At 37.3% G+C, this 21840-nt stretch overlaps 1 protein-coding gene across 1 annotated transcript in view; it reads left to right on the top strand.

Moving 5' to 3' along the window:
- Positions 1-21840, top strand: part of TMPRSS15 (transmembrane serine protease 15) — a 73247-nt gene that overhangs the window by 9487 nt on the left and 41920 nt on the right. Inside the window, exons 6-11 of the mRNA XM_067542902.1 lie at positions 1507-1548; positions 5663-5782; positions 9295-9403; positions 16087-16196; positions 18012-18149; positions 19333-19482. Coding sequence (XP_067399003.1) covers positions 1507-1548; positions 5663-5782; positions 9295-9403; positions 16087-16196; positions 18012-18149; positions 19333-19482 — 669 coding nt within the window. The remainder of the gene's footprint in view (positions 1-1506; positions 1549-5662; positions 5783-9294; positions 9404-16086; positions 16197-18011; positions 18150-19332; positions 19483-21840) is intronic.

Genomic DNA, 21840 nt, shown 5'->3' on the forward strand with positions numbered 1-21840 from the left:
GAACTCATCTATAAAGAGAAGACAAGCTTTCCTATTTTGTATGGAAGTCCTCACAGTCTATTTAAACTAGTGATATAAACAAGTCTGGGAAAAAATAAATACAAGCATATATCTTTGTCCACCTATTGAATCAAAACAAAAACTTTTTGAAGGTTCTGATTGGTTTAGATAAGGCCAAAGATATCTATCATTATGTTGTGAGAGATGGTTAGCGCAATAGCTTTGATGAGCTTTGGTTCCACTCTCAAAGGAAATCTTATGGGGAAAGGTAGGGAAACAAGTTTTCCTTGACATAGGGATGCTGCCACAGCTGCTGGGCCTCAAAAATTCAGCATCAAAGATGAGCAATTAAAGCCAGCTGGAGGCGGGTCAGAGAGAGAGACTGAAATATGTAGTGATCCCTTTGTGTAATTGGGAGCTAATTGGACCCTGCCAGTGATTGCATAGTGACGAAATGGTATCATAATTGATAGATTAGTACATACATACAATCATCCTTGTTGTCAACTACACCTCATATATTGCACCTGATTTACAACTCAGGTCTGTTCTTCCTTCAAAAACCAAGCCTTTTGAGCTGAAAGATACTCTTCATTAGCTGTGATAACACATGTCTTTTGTGAGATAAAGGTGACATGATCACACTCAAGGAGGTCTTGGCAACAGCAGTAGTACATATGGACAACAACTAATACCTTAATAAGCAGCCAGTGGTCTATGGGAGTGCAGGAGGGTGATTCAGAAGGATCTTCTGAGACATCATGACTCAGAAGAAAGCAGGCTATTGTTAAGAAGAGTAGGAAGAAGGTGTTGGAGGGATAACCAACAGATAAGCAACCAAAGTTTTCAGAGTTTTTTGAGACCCATCAGTAAAATAAATTTACACACTAGAGTGTATACTGATCTAGATTAGAACTAACCTAAGGGTTATCTCAACTATGTTTTGTTCCAACAGATCCTATGAATCTCACTACAAACCCCCTTCCATCAGCTTCAGGTCAGAATCTTTGCATATCATAAGAATATAAGATAATGCATTGTTTGTTAGTGGAAGAATCATCTCTATTTGAAAGTTCTCTCTCTCTGTTTCTCTTTCTCTCGGAATGCATGCACACACACATACATAAAGTGATTGGCTTAATAGATCATGTGATTTAAAAATAATATATATTGGATTATTTATGTTTTTGGATTTATGTTATGGATTTTTGACTTCTTAAAGTTAACATTTTCAAGCTTTTCTACAAAGCCAGAAGCAACAAAAACTTACCTTTTTGCAAAAAGAAAACAGATTCTCTCATAATCACCTGACTCCAGAATCTGGGATTTTGAGACTCATGAGAGCTGGTAACTCTGCTTTGATCTAGCCAGTGCACAAAGTAGCAAACACGGACACCTTTAGAACTGACACTCTTCCAATAGAAGGAAGATCTTTATAAAGCCTTTGAGCATAGGGAATATGCTTCTGAAATGTTTTAATCTTGAGGTTTCATTGCACAGATTCAGAAGAACTCACTACAAGCAAGTCTTTAACAGCTTCAAATTCAGGTGGGTAACTGTATATAGTGAAAAGTTTCATGTTTTACCTAGAAGATATTGCTGACTATTCAGTTGTACAAATTATGGAACTGATCCTATAAATACTCTGTACACAGAGTTCCCATTGGCTGAAAAGGGAGAGCCATGCACAAAGCAGACCTTTAAAGATTGGGCCCTAAACACAAAGGATATTGTGTAGTATACTACGTTGGATTAATAGAGCCATTTTTGGAAATCATGGACTATAGGGGATATTTTGAAATGCACAAATGACAGTCAACTGCCTAATTCCCATTGGCATTCAGTGGAAGTTAAGCCCCTATCTGCCTTTTGTACCTTTGAAAATATTTCCCAGAGTCATTAATTAGTGAAAAATATGAGAAACACAAATGCATTTTCAGATGTGTCTAGGCATATGTAATTGTTACTCCTCTGTGGATTATGATTTAGAGGTAATTTGTTCTACAGTCTTAAAATTAAAAAAAAGAAAATGTCAGTTTCCTTGTGCCCAGGAGATGGCAGTACAGTTTGGTTTTCTGAATAGGAATAAAAATGGAATTGAAGCTATCCTTTGTAAACACAACACTGTTATTGCATATTAATTTCACTCAGAGCATCTCTCTGGTATTTGGAGTAGTTTTGTTGGTGTTTTTTTCATTGAGTCTAGAATGCACTAGGTTCAAGCAGCTCTCCAAGACTTGTGGTCATTCCCTTTGCGGACACTTCAGTGTAGAGTTAGAGGGATGCTGTGTTTTGGATTGAATGGTATGTTTAAGTTTCTGCTTATCCTTGGTAGTTGGGGAAAGCTGGAATACCCATAATGAACTTTCAGTGCCCTGGTCAACATTCCCACTCTGCATAAAACAGGCTTTGATGTAAAGGCTATGAAGTGTATGGCTTATTGCTTGAATGCAAAATGGCAGATTTTCTTTCTTACACTTTCACTTTTTATTGTGAATATCTTCACTGTTCTATAAATCACTTTGGAATGCTTCAGGAAACAATATTTTAAAACTAACTCCTATCTTTCTTTTGAGAGTTTTGTTGAATATCACACAAGAAACTAAATATTCCGTCTATGGTCAGTGACTTGCATTTAAAATAAATGCAAGAAAAGTGTTTGAAGGCCTACAGAACATTTTTGCAATACAGGGCAGTTCAGAGAATCTAAATCAGGGGTTCTCAAACTGGGGATTGGGACCCCTCAAGAAATCACGAGGTTATTATGGGGGGATCGCAAGCTGTCAGCCCCCGCACGTCATGGCTGTTGCTGTCAACCCCGTACATGTCTGATAGTCCTTCAGAGCTGGGTGGCCGGAGAGCAGCAGCTATTGGCTGGGTGCTCTGAAGGCAGCACCGCCCATCCAGCAGCAGCACAGAAATAATGGTGGCATGGCATGGGGGGGTGGAATGTTATGGAGGGGGGTCATCACCTTTTTGGGGAGTCATCATAGCCTGAAATATTTTCAAAGGGGGTCCTAGCAAAAAAAGTTTGAGAACCCCTGATCTAAATACATTATTTGCAATTGGTCTTCACTGCAGAGGATGTGAGGGTGATTCTCACGCAGGAGCCATTCTTTCAAAATGACAAATCTGAGGAACTGTCTCAGACTGAGGTGTCAGTGGAGGAGATTATGAGGCAAATTGATAATTTAAACAATATTAAGTCACCAGGGTAAGATGGTAGTCACCCAAGAGTTCTGAAGGAACTCCAGTCTGGAATTGCAGAACTACTAACTGCAGTATATAATCTATCACTTAAATCAACCATTTGTACCAGATGACTGGCGGATGGCTAATGTAACACCAATTTTTAAAAAAAGGCTCCAGTGGCAATCCTGGGAATTACAGGCTAATAAACCTAACTTCAGTATCAGGCAAAGTGGTTGAAACTATAATATAGAACAGAATTACCACACACATGGATGACAGCAATACGTTGGGGAAGAGTCAGCCTGGCTTTTGTAATCATGCCTCACTAATCTATAAGAATTCTTTGAGGGTGTGAATAGGCGTGTGGACAAGGGTGATCCTGTGTTCTAGCGTACTTGAACTTTCAGAAACCTTTTGACAAGATCCCTCACCAAAGGCTCTTAAGCAAAGCAAGCCGTCATGGATAGCAGGGAAGGTTCTCTTATGCATCAGTAACTAATTAAGATATACGAAACAAAGGGTAGGACTAAATGGGTAGTTCTGGAAAAGAGGATAATCTGTTAGGAGGCAAAGTTTGCAGACAATACAAAATTTCTTAAGATGGTTACGTCCCAAGTTGACTGCGAAGAATTACAAAGGGATCTCACAAAACTGAGTAACTGAGCAACAAAATGGCAGATGAAATTCATGTTGATAAATGCAAAGTAAAGCACGTTGGAAAAAATAATCCCAACTATAAATAAAAAATGATGGGGTCTAAATTTGTTGTTGCCACTCAAGAAAGAGATCTTGGCGTCATCATGACAATTTCTGTGAAAACATTTGCTCATTGTGCAGCAGCAGTCAAAAAAGGTAACAGAATGTGAAGAACCATTTGGAAAGGAATAGATAATAAAACAGGAAATATCATGATGTCACTATATAAATCCATATGTGCCCACACATTGAATAACACCTGCCGTTCTGGTTCCCCATCTCAAAAAATATATATCAGAATTGGAAATGTTGTAGAAAGGGGCAACAAAAATTATAAGGGGAATAGAAAAGCTTCCAAACAAGGAGAGATTAAAAAGACTGGGACTGTTCAGTTTAGAAAACAGACTGCTAAGGGGGGTATGACAGAGGTCTATAAAATCATGAACAGTGTGGGGAATGTGAATAATTAAGTGTTATTTACTCCTTCATATAAAATAAGAACTAGGGCTTACCCAAATAAATTAATAGGCAGTAGGTTTAAAACAAAGAAAAGGAAGTACTTCACACAACACACAGTCAACCTTTGGAACTCATTGCCAGGAAATGTTTTGAAGTCCAGAAGTATAACTGGGTTCTAAACAGAATTAGATAAGTTCATGGAGGATAGGTTCATCAATGACTATTAGCCAAGATGGTCAGGAATGCAACCCCATGCTCTAGACGTCCCTAACCTCTGATTTCTAAAAGCATGGAATGGATGCCAGGGGATGGATCACTCAATGATTGACCTGTTGTGTTCATTGCCTCTGAAGATCTGGCACCAGCCAGTGTCTGAAGACACGATACTGGCTATAGGGATCATAGGTCTCACCCAGAATGGCCATTCTTATATTCTTAAAGTATTTTGCTGCCTTTTTCTTAAGTCAGATTTTCCACCTTCACTCGTGCATTTACTAAAAAAAGCAAAGGCAAACATAGATAGAAATGAGTTATTTCCCTTCTCCATACCTCCAGGCCCCAACTTCTAATGAGGTAAGTACTTCCAAGAGTGCAGATGCTTATCCAAATGAGTAATGTCTTTAGGGTCCAATCCTGCTCCATTGAGAGAACTCTTATTAACTTAAATGGGGGCAGGACTACACTCTTTAGCCTTGATCCAACAATTAAATCCATGTGAGTGGATGTTTACACCCTTGGACAGTCATGTTACTGTGACTCCATACAGACTTAAGGGTTCGCCCATAGGGAGCTGATTGCAGGATCTGGGCCTCCATATGTAAAACTGGGCAGAAAATTGAACAAAAATAGATTTTTTTCCCCTCAGAGATTTATAATATTACTAAAACTTGTCCTAAAAAATGCCTTTTATTTGGGCTTGTCAAAATGCGGGAATTATTTTCCATGACAAATTTTAAATTTTTGATGAAATAATTGAAGGAGAAAAAAAAAATTTCCAATTGAGTCAAATAAAAATGTTTTTTTCTCATTTTGAAGAAAAAGGTGATGAAACAATTTCCACCAACCCTAGTTTTGAGCTTAGTTCTAACAAGATGGGAATGTTCAGTTCTTATATTTCTGAACTTGTTCACCTTTCTGTTGTTTGTTCATCTATTATTTATTGACTCAGAGCATGTAAAGGCACCATAGGCAAATTAGACATACAACTCGGATTATTGTTATGTAATCATGTTTGTTCTGGCGTTCCAAAGCCAAGTCAGTTCTCCTTTGTAATACAAGTTTCTTTCTTTTCCCCTTTTTTCAATTATTATTTCAGTGGAATGCATGCCTCCTGAGCAACGTTGTGCTGATGCCATAAACTGCATAAATAAAGACTTATTTTGTGATGGAGTACCAAACTGCCCAGATGGTTCAGATGAATCTGAAAAAATATGTGGTAAGAATGTAAAGCTCTGAATCAATCTTTAAATCTGATTGTACTTGTCAGTATATTAAGCAAGAATAGTAATTTCCAAAGCAAGTCCACTAGAAGGAAAATATATAAAATAAAAAGAATTTTAAAAAGAAATGTATGAAGCTATAGATTGGCTTGATATTTTTATGAATATTTGTACGATGAAATGCTGAAGCAGCATAAGCCAGCTATATTCATCTAATGGTCAAACCTTTGTCACATCATTTACCAATAATATCCAACATTGTTCTATCAAAAAAATACATGAAAACGATGTTGCTATGCAGCTGAATAATCACGTACCATGTCTCCAGGATGCAATAACCTTAATTTCATGGTGGAACCAGTATAAAGATGTCCTTTATTATGGCTGATAATTATAGCCTACTTCAATGTGATGTTCTTCTATTACTTACCATTTTCAATTATCTTTTAATGCTGCTGACCAGGGGGTTCTACTGCATTGAGGCAATTTATAGATCTCTCTTTATTATCTCAAACCTGGTTATTACAAGGTTTGCAATGGAACTGATCAAATAGTACAAAAATGACTCATGAATATCTCAAAGATAGGCCTGATCTCAAATGGTGCTGAGCTCCTTCTACAACTTGTTGAACGCTCTTGTTATGGAGCTAGCTGCATCTTTGTCCCCTTTCTGGTCTCTCTGGTCCCTTGCCTGCACCTGTCTCAAGGCGGAATCTCAAACTTCTCTCCACACTTACTTCAAAACCCAGGTATACTCCCCTCTGGGTACCACCACTTATCACCCTGCATGCCCATCAGAGTTTTGGGCACCTGCGTTTCTGCTTTTTGGAAATCTGTGACCAGTGTTAGTTACCTCCAGGCTGGGGGGGGGAGTTACAGCCTGCACTAGGGAGTTACTTGTGGTATCCTTTTCCTCTTAATCTGTGCCTGGTGGATCAAGTATCCAAACTATTCTTTTCCATTCACAATTTCACTGAAAGCTTCTCTTCCCATCCTTGGGGAATATAGAAGTCTGGCTTTAGGATAACATGTTATTCAGCCCATTACCCTTATTTTATATTTTGAATCTTAAATCTTATGTGCAAAAGTAAAGAACTTTTCCAGCCTTCTATATTTAGACTTCTTAGCAACATTTGCAGAGCCAGTGCAGAGAATGTCAATAAGCCATCTGCACATTTGGGAGACCTGCCAAGTTTTCCACCTCTTTGATTTTTCACTCCTATCCCATTTCCCAGAGTGACTTAATACAGCCGTATAATAGCTAAAGTTGTCTGGCTTTTCAGAAGTGCTGCAGAGTTTTACAATGAGATTTACAGCCAATTTATAATTTTTGTTACAAATGCTTTTGCACACAAAAAGTGCTATTTCCCTTTAAACTTGATTTTTCCCCCCTCCTACTTATTTCTCCCTGTAGTGTTACTGAGTTTAGCATATGCTACAGATGCATAGATACATTACAGGAAGGGTGAAATTCTAACAGTCTCTTCCTGCCTTTGACAGAGTACAGTGAAATCCGTAAGTTTTTAAGCAGAGATTCAGACAACAGATGATGAAACATACATTCATTTTCTAGTTTTATCAAAAAAAGTGCCATGAAATGTTTCTGGCTCTGCTATGGGCAGCAGCAACAATAGGCAATACTGAAGTGCAGTTAGAAATAGCAGTAAAGGGGTCTCTAGAGAAGTGTGGAAAGCCTAAACGGTTTTTATTAATGAACAGTTTTGTTGAAAAGCAGCAGTGTAGCACATCAGCCTAAGGAAAGGAGGTCTGGAAGCTCATCCCTAGGGACATTATTGTGCATAACAGGTGCTAACAGCCACGTTTTTGTCTACCATAATAAACCTAATTCACGTATCCCTATTTTGCAAAAAGAGATTAACCTATGTTAGTGTTGAAGAAATAAATCTTCATTGGCAGATGAAACATATGGGCTTGATCCTACTCTTTTGAAGTTAATGGGAGTTTTGTCATTGACTTCAATGAGAGCAGGATTAAATCCTAAATGCACTCAGTCCCCAAGAATAGTGGCTGGAGCTGTCCATATTATCCTGTGGTAGAGAAGCAATGAAAGCTTCAGGAAACCCCACCTTGAACCAAAAGGACTTTCTTCTGTCCTATCAGGGGAAGCAACTGGAGGGAAGCAACTGGAGCTGTCCAGAGACTCCAGCAATTGAGGTAGAAGAAGTCAAAATGACAACTTGGACTCTGCCTTTCTCTGACCAGAGGTTCCTCCTTTCTCCACAAGTAGTTGGAGCAGCCCAGTGTCACTGGTGGGGAAGCTAGGGAAATCAAAAAGGACCACTCCAGCTAGCCCTGTGCCAGTACCTTTAAATGCTAATTCTTTTTATGACTCTGAGGGAAATCTCCCAACTGGATAAGTGCATTTTTGCTTTAATGCCCTTGTGTTGTGTAGCCTTCTTCCAGTGAGTCCAAGGTGTATGATGCGGAAGGTTGGATGAGGGGCAGATGGCAAGAGAGAGCGGATAAAGGGATGGGAGAACAGCAAAAGGGATTTGCTGAACAAATGAAGCATGTGCTAAACTTTGCCTTAGTCAATATGGTTTTATGGGCTGATAACTCTACTAGGCTGGACCTATTTTGCTACACATCTACAAGAAAGTACCACACCTTTGTGCACTTGGTAGATTTAGCACATTATTATTATTATTATTATTATTATTATTATTAACAATGCTATATCCATATTAATAATGACATTAATCTCTTACTAACAATATATAACTTCTTATGGTCTATCTCAAATTGACCATCTTTCTCTTGCTTCCTGCATAATATGTGGCATTGCATTTAAAATATAGTAACTGTCTATTCTGCAAGTAAAATATCAAAACAGTAAATGGAAAACTTAGGGAAAAACACACATTATTTTAGATCTTTTTTTTTTTTTTAAATAAGCCTACCGTGATGATCAGTGTCAGTGAGGCTGCAGCAAAAGTATTTAATGTAAGATTTGGACAATGCCTCTGTGTCGCTTAGCAAAAAAAAAGTATGAAATTCAAAATATGAAACTTTGTCCATTTTCATGTATTCTTACTGGACTTTTTGCATTTGCGTTTTTGCTTAAATTCACTGATTTAAAAGGTGTGAACTGCATCCTTCGTGAGTTCATGGTAGAAATGAGCAGTGGGAAATATGAACTCTAAAGGCAAGATCCTATTTCTCTGTGAATGCACTTAATAATAAAACAGGGAAGGAGAATACAAAAATGGATGGCTAGATAAGCAGTGTTGTTTCTGACTACAGTGTTGTTCTATAAGATGTCATTGAGACAAAAAAGGCAAGCTTGTACTGTGGAATCATACAAGTATAGGAGTTAGAGATAAGAAAGATCTATTGGGTCATTTAGTTTATCCCCTGATCAATGCCAGATTGTTCCCCATTTTCAAAATTGGGGATGTAAGTCTGTTTCTGAGTCCAGTTTCATTCAGGCAATACTTTCAATTTTCATATTATACTATGGCAAATATTAACAATTATTTCTTTACAGCTACAACTTGTGATGGAAAATTTATGTTGACTGGCTCCTCTGGGTCTTTCCACTCTATTAATTATCCAAAGCCTTATAACTCAAACATTGTTTGCCGATGGATTATACGGTAAGTGGCTTCACAACATGCTCTTACTTAGCACCTATTTGATTGTAAAGTGTGCTCATTTTCTGTATATCAGAACTTATTCCTTGCATTTTGCAATCTCTGTTAAGATGTCCATGTAAAATATGCAATAGAAGTTTCCTCCATTTATATACACAACTTTCCTTGAAGTAAGGCACAAATTTCAAAAGGAAACTATACCATCACTTTTCTCACTTAAGATATTTGATACATCAGATGGTTGTGATGATATGAGAAACTTGGGTGCTAAATTTCTGTACATGAAAGTCCTTGTCTGCTCATAGATAATATGGGTGTTTTGCAACTCATTTGACTCTGCATACTGCAAAATGTTATCTCTTTTATAAAAATATTTCTGGAAATACCACATTCAAAGCAATTGTTTTGAAAGAGATAACATTGTTGTTGACAACAAATGGAATTTTCAGACAGGCCTAAGTGACTTAGGGGCACAAGTCTCTACTGTAAGTTAATGGGACTTATGCTTCTACATCACGTAGGCCAAGATCTTCAAAGGTTTTTAGGCACTTAACGCTCATCAATTTCAATAGGAGTTATGTGCCTAAATATCTTCAACTATCTGGGCCTTAGTTGCTTCTGAAAATCCCATCCCATGCCAAGTAGCACACTCAAAAGTACTTATTTGGGAATTAGACATCCAAGTCTCACTGAAATTCAGTGGCAGTTGGGATCCTAAATCACACAGGCTCCTTTGAAAATCCCAGTCTTTGAGGTTATTCTGGCAGGTCAGGTCCTTAACTTGTCCATTCATCTCAACTAGTCACCAATGTATTTAAGACTTGTGCTTTCCTTTTTATAGACACATTCATTCCTCTTCAGTTTCTGGTATCTGCAGTGCCATTCACTGGTAATTGCTGGCAAATGATAATTATCAGAGATAGTGGATATTATGTGTTAAGGGTCAGATTTTATCTTCGGATACATGACATGTTATGCTCCTTAGCTTGATGTTTCCCAAAATTTGAAGCATGGTGAATAATTGTCTGGATTATGCTACCTACAGATAGGCTGGTGAGGGACCATATACTACACTCTTTCAAATGTTGCTGCAGATGCTATGATTACTCCAAGAGGAATTGCACTTGTGCATATGTGTCCAAATATGAATGACTACTACCTGGATCCTAGAGATTTTGGACCAAGATTTTCAAAATTGGGTGGCTAAAAGAAGGCACCTAAATAAGTAGCCTGAGCTCCCAACAACTCTCAGTGAAAACTGGCAGATACTCAGCACTTGAAAATTGTGTGTCTAAAGAAAGGTTTAGGACCCAATCTGTAGCCACACAATTTGAAAAATATAGGCCTTGGTGTTTAATTTACCCTATTTAAATATACGGAATAAATTATGACCCACATGCTTACAAAAGATGGACTGAGGCATAAGGCTCCTATCAGAGTCAATGGGGCTCTGCATGAATGAAAGTACCCCTCTGTGATTGGTTTTCCACCCCAGATAAGGCTTGAAGGGGTTACAGTAGCTATCCGGGCCAATGTACTGCCCAGGCAGCATGTGGAGGAGGAGCCAGGGAGCAAGGATTAATTAGAAAAGGCTCCTCTAAAACAGGCAGGACCTGTATAAAGCTCAGGAGCTGAGAGCAGAAAGGGGCTGCAGAGAAGTAGTCTTCTGTCAATCCCTGGGAGAAAGAAGGTGTGTTTGAGGCAAATAGGCTACAGTTACTCCCTGGGAAGAGGGAGGTGCATGGCTGGCAAACCCAGAGAAGAGGTGAGAGCTCGTAAGGTATGGAATGGATCAGGGAAAAGGCAGTAAGATGCAGTGTGGAACAGAGCATGGCTGCAGTCACTGGGGAAGTGACACAGAGCAGGCATTGAAGAGCAGACTCCCTGAGATAGTTAGCCCTGAAAGTCTTTGTTGCCCTGGAAGGGGAGGGCTGAGTCACAAAGAGGAAGCTGCAGCTCCTGGAGTAAGAGGGACCACAAGGTGAGAGAAGACAATGGGTGGAGAAACCACCAGAGGTGGGCACAGCACCTGGATGGAGCTAATTCCCAGAGCAGCCAGGATGAGGCGCCCCTTAGTGGGGAATGGATCCCTTGACATCCTCCCACATAGCTCACTGTAGGTCTGGATGAGAATGCTTGCATGTTAAGATTCTTGTCGTGTCAGTAATCTGAATCAAAATAATCCAATCAATGATTACTAACAATAATAGCCAGTCCTTATGTAGCAGATTTTGTGTCATTAAATGTTGGGCTTGTGCTGCATAGTGAATGAATAGGTAAAGAAGTGTCACAGATAACATGCAAACATAAGAGATATTATCCCGTATCTTGGGGTTAACCTTTGGATGCCACACCCCCAGGCATAGTTAAGGCAAAGGCCTTTTAAAGGTTCATCTATTATTTCCAACCATACAGTAATGACACAGCAAATATGATTAGCTACATGTTTCCCAATCGGAAAAATAATCCTTTAGTTTTATTCTGCAGTTCTCTTCCTAAGAAAAGTCTGAACACTTACAGTGAAAGCCTGAAAAGATCAGCTGGGTATCTCCTTACTCAGACACTGTCTTCCTTCAGGGCAGAATTGTTTCTTTGGGGAGTCTTTTGAATTTTGTAGTCACCAATGGGATGCATTTTATGTTATTCTTGTTAGGAAACCTTTTTTTATAAGAATTAATCTGCAGCACAACCGAGTTTGTTCTTTCTCCATTCTTTCCTTCTGTACCAAGTAACCAGAAAGCTCAGCAGTGACCCCTGATAAAAGACATTTTCCATGTTCCCTTTTCTATTTCTTTCCTGAACAAAGACATAAATTCGTCTCTCCCTATTTTTTTTCTTTTTCCTTTTTTTTTTTTAACTAAAAGTATAAAAATAATGTGATGGCAACAGTGTTTTCCCTCTATCATATTTAATTACACTAGCTGTTCTCACCCCGGCCATTTACTTTTCACAGCATTCTTCGTCTTTTCATTTTCTCATATATATATTTTTATGTTTCTATCTGTGCACGGTCACAAAAGAAAAATGAAAAGGATTACAAGCTGCATGAAGCCTTGTTCCATGTGTATCTCCTAACTGATTCTGACAGGCATGTTGAGATTGTTGCTATCAAATCTGTATTTGGACTTCCACTGGGAATCACAACTTCAGAGAACAACAAATTAATGGATCTATTGGAAAAATTCACTGATTTTGGCAACGGACTTATGGATCTTGGACTAGCATATATTTCTAGTGGGGAAAGCATGGAGAGAATCATTTAGAAAAACATATGAAGAACGTGATGAGGAGAATAGGAGGCAGTACTTGTGTTATTGAACTGATACAACAGATTGCTGGGCAATGGTTAGAAGTGAAGGCATATAACCAACTGACAAATTGGACAGCCCCAGTTCTTCTGAATTTAAATTGTGGTTTTGGAACAAGGAGGAAGGTAGCATGAAGTTACTAAGTGACCGCTTCTGAAATCCTTACACTTGCTGATTATCGCAATACCCAACAAAAGTTCCACTGACTTAAACGGGGCTACTTGGGTTTTAAGGTGATAGTCATCATGAGCCAAGTACCATAAGTCAGCCATAAATTACCAATCAGCTTCAAAAAGAGTTACCCAGTTAAACTCCAAAGTACTGGAAGGTTCAAACCGGGGAGTACACATTTTACATATGTAATGAATCTGAAGGGTCTGGTAGTAACTAAGTTACCAAAGTTATGAGTTATTCGTATAAAAGAATTTGCCAAGACACCAAGGCATTTTAGAAATGATAGAACAAAGTGTCAAGAGAATAAAAATTCAAGGTCTAACATCTAGTTTTCTTCAATAGTTTGAAAATTCTCAGAGTTGCTGCAGCCTTTTGCAAGAATGTACTTCTGATACAGCTAAAGAGATTTCCCTTTTTTCCTGTCTATGAATTAATTAATTAATTAATTAAAAATTAAATTAATATCAAACAATGATATTATATGATGTGCCAGAAACAGTAGTAAAATAAGGAACTTGATTAAATCTAATACTATGATTAAAATATGTATAAAAAGGAAGTCAATTATCCGTGATACAGCTTTGGACAAAATATTGCAGACTTTAGTAACAAGATTTACTTCATGGGCAGTCTTGTTAGGGAAGAAAAGGGTTTTGTTTGATACTGATTTATTTTATTTAACTGATAAAGTAAGCCTAATGTTTCCAATTGAGCATGCTTATGCTGTCAAGTTAGGCTATGTTTACACTGGCGGCGATCTTTCATGATCGATTGAGCAGTCAGTGAGACCCGCTCAATCGATGAGGGAGTCGACTTAATAAGTCCACCTCCTCAACTAGCGTAGCGCTGAGCCAACAGGAACACTCTTCCTGTCGGCTCAGTGCCATTTGAACAGCACGCAGAAGCAGTCGATGGGAGTTACGCAAACAACTCTGTGTAGTTTGCGTAACTCCCGTCGACTGCCGCCGAATTTCCGGGTAAGTGTGAACAAGCCCTTACAGAAATACACCTGTTCTGAAAGAGGAAGTAAATAACAGAAATTGAAACCAAACAGTGAGTTTATTAGGATACTTGACCATAAAGGAGAATAATCAGAAATGTAATTGTCTGAATATATATAATGCATGGACTCAATTCAGTCATACATGCCAAGGTCTCACCATTGTTGTTAAAGCAAGGAGACCAGAAATGGAACATTTATACAGCAGTTCTGGCCTGTTGGAAAACAACAGTTCTTGAACTGATTTTGCATTGTATAAGGGACTGGTAAAACAAGTTTAAAGAGTATCAAAGAATATGGAGAGACTTTGTATAAACTATAGGAACTTTAAATTGGAGATTTCAGCAGCTAGCAGAGAGTTGCTGGAGAAGCTGCAACTTGAGCGAGCATAACTTGAAAGGTAGTCAAAGGATATGCTGCAAAGAGGCTCATAGAAAGAAACTTGCAGTGGTTAGTTGCTGACCAGAGCAAACCAGCTATGTTCAAGATACGTTGCAAGATGTCTGCGCCAACAGCTATGGCCTAACTTTCCTTACACAAGCTGATGTGACAAAGCGTGTTGCACAAAGAGACTGAAAAATTCCAATCCCAGTTGCAACAACACAAAAGCTGATGTCTCATTCCTGAGAGGATGATGAGAAAGAACAACTCTCATTTTGCTTGGACATTTCAAATCTTCAGAAGTACTATGAATCACCATCTGATTCGTCCATGTCAGCACCTTCAAGAAGAAGAATAAAGTTGAACCAGGCAGTAGAAATGGGACCTAAGGGCCTGTCTCCTTCAGTACGTCACTTCCTGAAAGCCAAGACACCCAGAAGGTCCTGGACCAGCAACCTGGGAGTCCTCCTGGTGTCATTAAGTATCTATATTGGATAGGAGTCTTTAATTGTCTGTTTCTATTTTCCAGCAATTCTGATTGCTAACTCGAACACTGGGGAAAACTATAGATGTGTCTGTCCTTTGCTTCACCTGTGTTCACAGTGTGAATGCCTACTGTGAATGATAACAAAGCTAAAAGTGGACAGCTAAGCAAAGATCAGGTGATACAGACTTCCTCTTAGGTGGTAATCCAAATAAGTCAATTGACCTGAAACTAAGTATCTTCTTAGTAAGGAAGTGTACCTGCCTGTGTATGTGCTTTAAAGACTCTCAGAGTTATAGTGTGTGTCCTTGTTTTGGAATAGGTACCAATCAAGATTATTGTAAAGTAACTTTGGAAATGAAAACCTTTCTGTTGTTAACTAAGATCATAAAACATTATGCATTTGGCTGCCATAGTTAATGGTTTCATACTGTCGTTCAAATTCGAGATGTATTCAGACATAGAGTGAGACCATGTATACAAGCTTTTTATACTGCACACAGTCTATACAGTTTGTCATAAAGGTAGGAGTGTTAGTTAGATTCTGAGGATAATATAATTAATTGGGAAATAGGTAACAAGGGTTGACTACTATAGATCCATTGCTAAGCAGACCTTGGTGAATTGATGTGAAAATAACTGACCAAACTGTGTTGTGATCTAGCTTTGGATTGTTTTTTTCCTTTGTGTTAGCAACAGCAGAGTTGATAACCAAATAACACAAGTGAGGCCCTGTTCTGAGGGACTCCTGGTCAAATAGCTAAATTGAGTCACTTTCCCAAGATAGTAATTGAGGATAAGTATTATTTTCTATTGTAGTTATTTAATTTGATTTTGAAAACCTAAATAATTATATCAATCAATTTTTTAGTTTGTGATATCTAAATCATTGTCCAATACTATTTTTGTCTTCCTATAACCTGTACTATTAGTTGTTGCTGGTCAGGATATCTAATAAATCTCCATAAAATTCAAATTCAAATCACGATTCCTTTTCTTAAGTTAAGCAATTGAAATTAAAAGACCCCTAAGAAAGGTGGTACAGGTAATCAAATAAACAGTTGCTTAACTAAAATTTGTTTTATACCCTATCATTCTTACAGTTTCCACTTTGGCAGAGGTTTCATATCTTTTCTCTTTTACTATGCTACAACTTGTAATGCTTTATCTAAAATTTCATCATGATTAGCACTGATTAGAAAGGCTGATAATGCAATTCCAGTATAATTTCTGAGCTGTCCATTAAACAGCCTTCAAACACACAGTTCATTTAATACAGACAAGGAAAATTACTGAAGAACATAATCTTCCTTTTTTCATTTGTTTTTTGTTATTTTAGTATGAGTCAAGGATTATCCATTAAATTAAACTTCACTTCCTTTGAAACCCAACAATATGTAGACACTTTAAATATTTATGAAGGTACAGGACCAAGCAAAATTTTAAGAGGTAAGGCAGGATTAGTTTTCAGACATTATTATATTTTGAGGTGAATCAAATGCGTGCATATAATTATCCAGATTACTTTTTCTCTGATGATTTCTGATCTAACCATATTTGCTTAATTATTTAAAGTGACTTGCTAAATGTTGTTCTAAGATATAAATGATAGTCAATTTTTAATGCTTTATTTGTCTTATGGTCTAGACTCTAAATAAATTCAAATATCACCGATGCATACTCTATACTATTGTATCCCATTTCAAAGCACTAGGATTCCACCAATATTTTACTTCAATACACCTATTTAAGCAACTTCGAAATTTTGATGAGGGGTTTTAATATATATTTAGAAAAAAAATTGGGAGGTTTCCTTATCATTACAGTGTTCTTTGCCTTTGTAAGCAAAGGGAAATCTACACTGCAAACAGTGTCCGGATGTAGAAGGAGCTATCAAGTGAAGAAAGGGGAAATTCTGCCTCTACAATCTTATCCGACTTTATCCCTGTATACACATGGTTCCTTCACGGGAGATGCTTTAGTAGTATTGCTTCTGCAGCAGCCATACTCACCAGGAGCTAAAGAAACTGTTGGGGGAAAGGGCTGGTGGTAGTACAAAGGCATAGGACACCTGTATGAATGCACTTTATCACCATTAGCTCTCTGCAAGATCTATAGATCCAGGAGATAGACCGTTGGCATCTTCCATGGGGAACTGCCTATTCCATAAAGGAAGAATTACAGGGGATTTCCACACAGAGTTTCCAATTTGGTAAGCAGGAATAATCTGTGGTGGGAAAGGGAGAATTTGGTACATACATATCTATATCACTCTGGTTTTTAATTAACATTTTGGCATATTTTAAAAGATTTATAGAAATAAAAGTGGGCAAAAAGTTCCTCTCCAGGAGAGCACACACTTGCTAACTGTATGAAATTGGATAAAGATTGAAGAAGCAAGAGAGCCCAGCCTAAACTCAAATTCATAATGGAAACTGGGAGTCCAGGATTTGCCTCCTTCTGGGTATATTATAATGCAGTGCTAGTAAAATAAGACTGATAGAATGCCAACTGAAGTTATTTTTACCTCAGTTGGTTATTGGCTCGTGCTCATAACCAGGAGGCTAACTACATAAGTTATTTACTGCATTATCCCTTTAGTTTCATATATAATTCATATAGCATTTACTATTATATCTGATTTTAAATACATTGTAATTGCTTTTATGTTATATTTTTTCATACTTTTATGATATAGACATTATTAAGAAAATAAAACTACAAAGTAATCACAATATATTTAAAGTTCTTTGATTCTAAAAATAAAAGTATCAATTACTAAACCATGAGGGTAAGTTCAAGTAATGAAATCATGTAGTCAACTTCTGGTCTTAGGGTTTTGGAGTATATACACATATGAAAAACTCCTGAATGTTTACAGGGAGATAAGTATGAAGTTCAAAAGCTAATCTGTGAATAGCTGGATATTACAAAATATAATTAAAGCACAACCACAGGTTAGTTACCATCATTATTTTAGAAAATATACTTTTTTCACTAGCTGGCATCTATAGATTGGATATGCAGATCTGAGGGCAAAACTTAACCTCACAAAAGTAATTATATTTTAGCTAATTAGAATAATGCTGGTTTGGTTTGGGGTTTTTTTTGTTTTGTTTTGTCAAAGCCATCACTTCTATAGGGAGGGATTAATTCAGAATTGAAAGAAACACACTTTCTTTTTATAATAGCACCAATCATTTTAATTGACATGGAATTACATTCTGTAACTGACAGTTGTTTTATTTATTTATTTATTCTTAGCTTCACTCTGGGGGACTAATCCTGGAACAGTTAAAATTTTTTCTGATGAGGCTACAGCAGAGTTTATTACAGATTATTCTGAAAATTATAATGGATTTAATGCAACATATACCACATTTCATACCAGTGAGCTAAGCAGTAAGTGTCCTTTGTCTTTTGTTATTTCTCATCAACAAAGGCTGATGAATCTGTACTTTTTATTTGATAAAGGGAAAAAATGGAGATGTAGAGAGCAATTAATTGATACATTTTATGGCCCACTCCTGCAACTGGTTCAATTTTGGTGGACCCTTATGCTTCTTCGAAGCTCCATTGACTTCAACACAAGTCCGTGTCTCCTTAAGATCTGCCTATGTGGATCTGATTGTAGGATCAAGGGTTTAGGATATTATTTAAATTATAGGTTTAGTAAAAACTAAAACTCGGGTTACATTTTCTAGGTATACATCATCAGATGTATTTAAGATCGACCAATGCAAAATCATTGACATTACCATTACTTCAGTATCTACTCACTTGAGGGTGAATTAAACTGTGGAGCTACTGCCGCTTTAACTCATTGCAATGAATGGTGGTCCCAGAACAGTGAAAGCAAATGCAGGAGCATATCTGCTTCAGTCAGTAGACATATTAGAAGAAAATCTGAATGTAGCCAATCTGTTTGTGACAAATGAAGGACAACAACATGAGTTAAGTTTAGGTGTTTCCCAATATTCAGGGAAAGATTTAGGCATAGGCTGGACAGGCGGTTGCTGCCTAGGATGCTACATTTTGAGTAATGGGGGTGAAGGAGACATGAAGCATGAGACATCTGGCTCGCCAAGATTCCTGTGCTCTGGGAACCCTTGCATGAAGTGTGAGCTGCAACAGAAAGCATGGTGGCCAGAAGACAAGATCACCTCCCTAGTGAGGAGGAAGACTGAGCAAGAAAAAGAGTTGTGGAAACCAGAGGCAACCGGGTGCAAAGCAGCCTGCGAAAGGGACAGTGCTGGAGTGAACACAGGGAAAGGGAAGAAAAGAGAAGCGGACATGGCTGAGCTTTGGAGCATCAAAGGAATCCTTAACCCAGGGTGCCAGAGCTCTTAGGGTCAATTCCATGGATACTGCAGCACATACAGTAACTTAGGATTGTTAGGCAAACATATGCACTGTTTCAACTTTATAATGTTGCTCCTCAGCGAAGTGAATCAAAAGTGGCCATAGTGTTCCAGTCCTCATAGGCACTCTTAAAATATTCAAATGCTGTTTTTTCATAGAAATAAACAGTTGGACATGCTGATGAAATAATCAATTTTACTTTCTTATGTGATATTCTTCACAGATAATGAGAAAATTAACTGCGATTTTGAAGATGGCTTTTGTTACTGGATTCAAGATTTAGAAGACGATAGTGAATGGGAGAGAATTAGTGGACCTACCTTTCCCTTTATGTCTGGCCCTGATTATGATCATACATATGGCAACATGTCAGGTAAGAGCAACTATAAATCACCCTTTGTGACTGTTATAGCAAAAGAGTTTAATAGAAGAAACATTCACAGAAAAAGTGAATTTTTAAACAAATAGAAAATATTCCTGGGCTGCAAACTTTGAATTAATAATTGTGAATATTTATCACAGAAAATTGACTGTAAAGTTTATGCTCATTCAATGAGAGAACAAAAATATCCCCATGTGGTCTGTCAACCCAATCAATACTAATCAACATAGTTTGAATTTCACTTTGAATAATCACAACAAACTGTTCATGAATACAGAAAATTGTAATCTGCTGAAACAATCACTTACTATAATAATGTAAACATTCCCTAAACTGTCTTGAGAACATTATCTTATTTTCACTCTCAAATTCTACAAGCCAAATCAGTAGAAAGAACATGAAATTCATTTAGTAAAACATTTGACAGTGGTTTCAACTCCAAAATTTTTAATTTATTGTAGATGTTCTCTCTCTTTCACCTCACTAGATCTAAATTGACAGTTCCTATAAGCAATTTTGACATTATTTCAACATTCAGATTTTTACTATCTCAGTTTGATGTAAACGTATGAGCTGGCATCATTATACACAGATATTAAACATGTTCTATTTTGTTTGCTTTTCTCCAAAAGAGCAAGAGCGATAATACACAGTCAACAAGCCCGAGAACCAAATCAGCATAATACTTCAAACCTACACTAGAAAGGATTTTACTTTCAACTTATGTTAGACTTAAACCTCACTTCACTTTCTTCACATCATATTGTATTATACGGTGTCATTCTTCGTGCCAAAATGATACACACTTCATAATAATACATACAAACAGCACAATTTCCAAAGAAAAACTAGATGTATTATTAGACAAGTTTTCCCAAACTTATTCAGACGGCTCAGAGAATTAATGAACCAAGGATCAGTAAGAAATACATTGCCTGAAATATTTGCAGACATTTTCAAAATAAGGATGACATGTTTCCATTTCCTCTCTCATTCACTTACTTCTAAAGAAATTTTTTTCAATAAAGTTCAGGATCATGGAGCAGCTGATGTAAGTCTTGATTGATAAATAATTTAAGGAGGGTACTGTAATTAATGCCATTCAACATGGTTTTATGGAAAATAGAGCATGTCAAACGAAATTGACATATTTTTTGATGAGATTAACAAGTATGGTTAATAAAGGTAACAGTGTAGTTGTAATATACTTAGACATCTGTAAGGCATTTCATTTTGTGCGACATGACATTCTGGTTTAAAAAACTAGAGCAAGATAAAATTAATGTGACCCAAATTAAATGGATTAAAAGCGGGCTAACTCTGATAGGTCTTGAAATGTAATCGTAAATAGGGAACTATCAACAAAAGAGTGTGTCTCTAGTGGGGTCCTGCAGAATTAATTCTTGACCCTATATTATTTAACATTTTTATCAGTGACCTGGAAGAAAATATAAAATCATCATTGATAAAGTTTGCAGATGACACACAAATTGGGGGCAGTAGTAAATAATAGAGAGGACAGGTCACTGACTCAGAGTGATTTGGATTGCTTTTTAAACTGAGTTCCAGCAATGATTTTTAATATAGCTACATGCAAACATATATATCTAGGAACAAAGGCACACCATACTTACAGGATCGGGGCTCTATCCTGGGAAGAAGTGACTCTGAAAAAGATTTGGTGATCATGGTAGATAATCATCTGAACATAAGCTCCCAGTGCAAATCTGTGGCTAAAAAGCCTTGTTTATGGATCAACAGAAGAATCTTGAGTAGGAGTAGAGAGGTTATTTTCTCTCTGTATTTGGCAATTGGTTCAATCACTGCTGGAATATTGTGTCCAGTTCTGGTGTCCACTTCAAGAAGGAAGTTGATAAATGGGAGAGAGGTCAGAGAAGAGCCACAAGAATTGTTAAAAGGATTGGAAAACATGTCTTATATTAATAGACTAAAGGAGCTCATTCTATGTATCTGAACAACAAGAAGGTTAAGAGGTGACTTGATTACAATCTATAAATATACATGGGAAACAAGTATTCGATAATGAGTTCTTCACCCAGCAGAGAAATGTATAACATGATCCAATGGTTGAAAGTTAAAGCTGGACAAATTCAGTCTGGAAATAAGGTGTAAATTTTTATCAGTGAGAATAATTAACAATTGGAACAATTTACCAAGTGTTATGGTGGATTCTCCATTGCTGGCAATTTTAAAAACAAAGATTGGATGTTCTAAAATATCTGCTCTAGGGGTTTTGGGGGGGACATTCTATGGCCTGTGTTTTATAGGAGGTCAGATTAGATGATCACAGTGATGATCTCTCCTGGCCTTGGATTCTATGAATCTAAG

This window comes from Emydura macquarii, unplaced genomic scaffold (assembly GCF_026122565.2).
Source record: "Emydura macquarii macquarii isolate MOO-44397 ecotype Brisbane River unplaced genomic scaffold, CSIRO-AGI_Emac_v2 contig_75, whole genome shotgun sequence".
NCBI lineage: Eukaryota > Metazoa > Chordata > Testudines > Chelidae > Emydura > Emydura macquarii.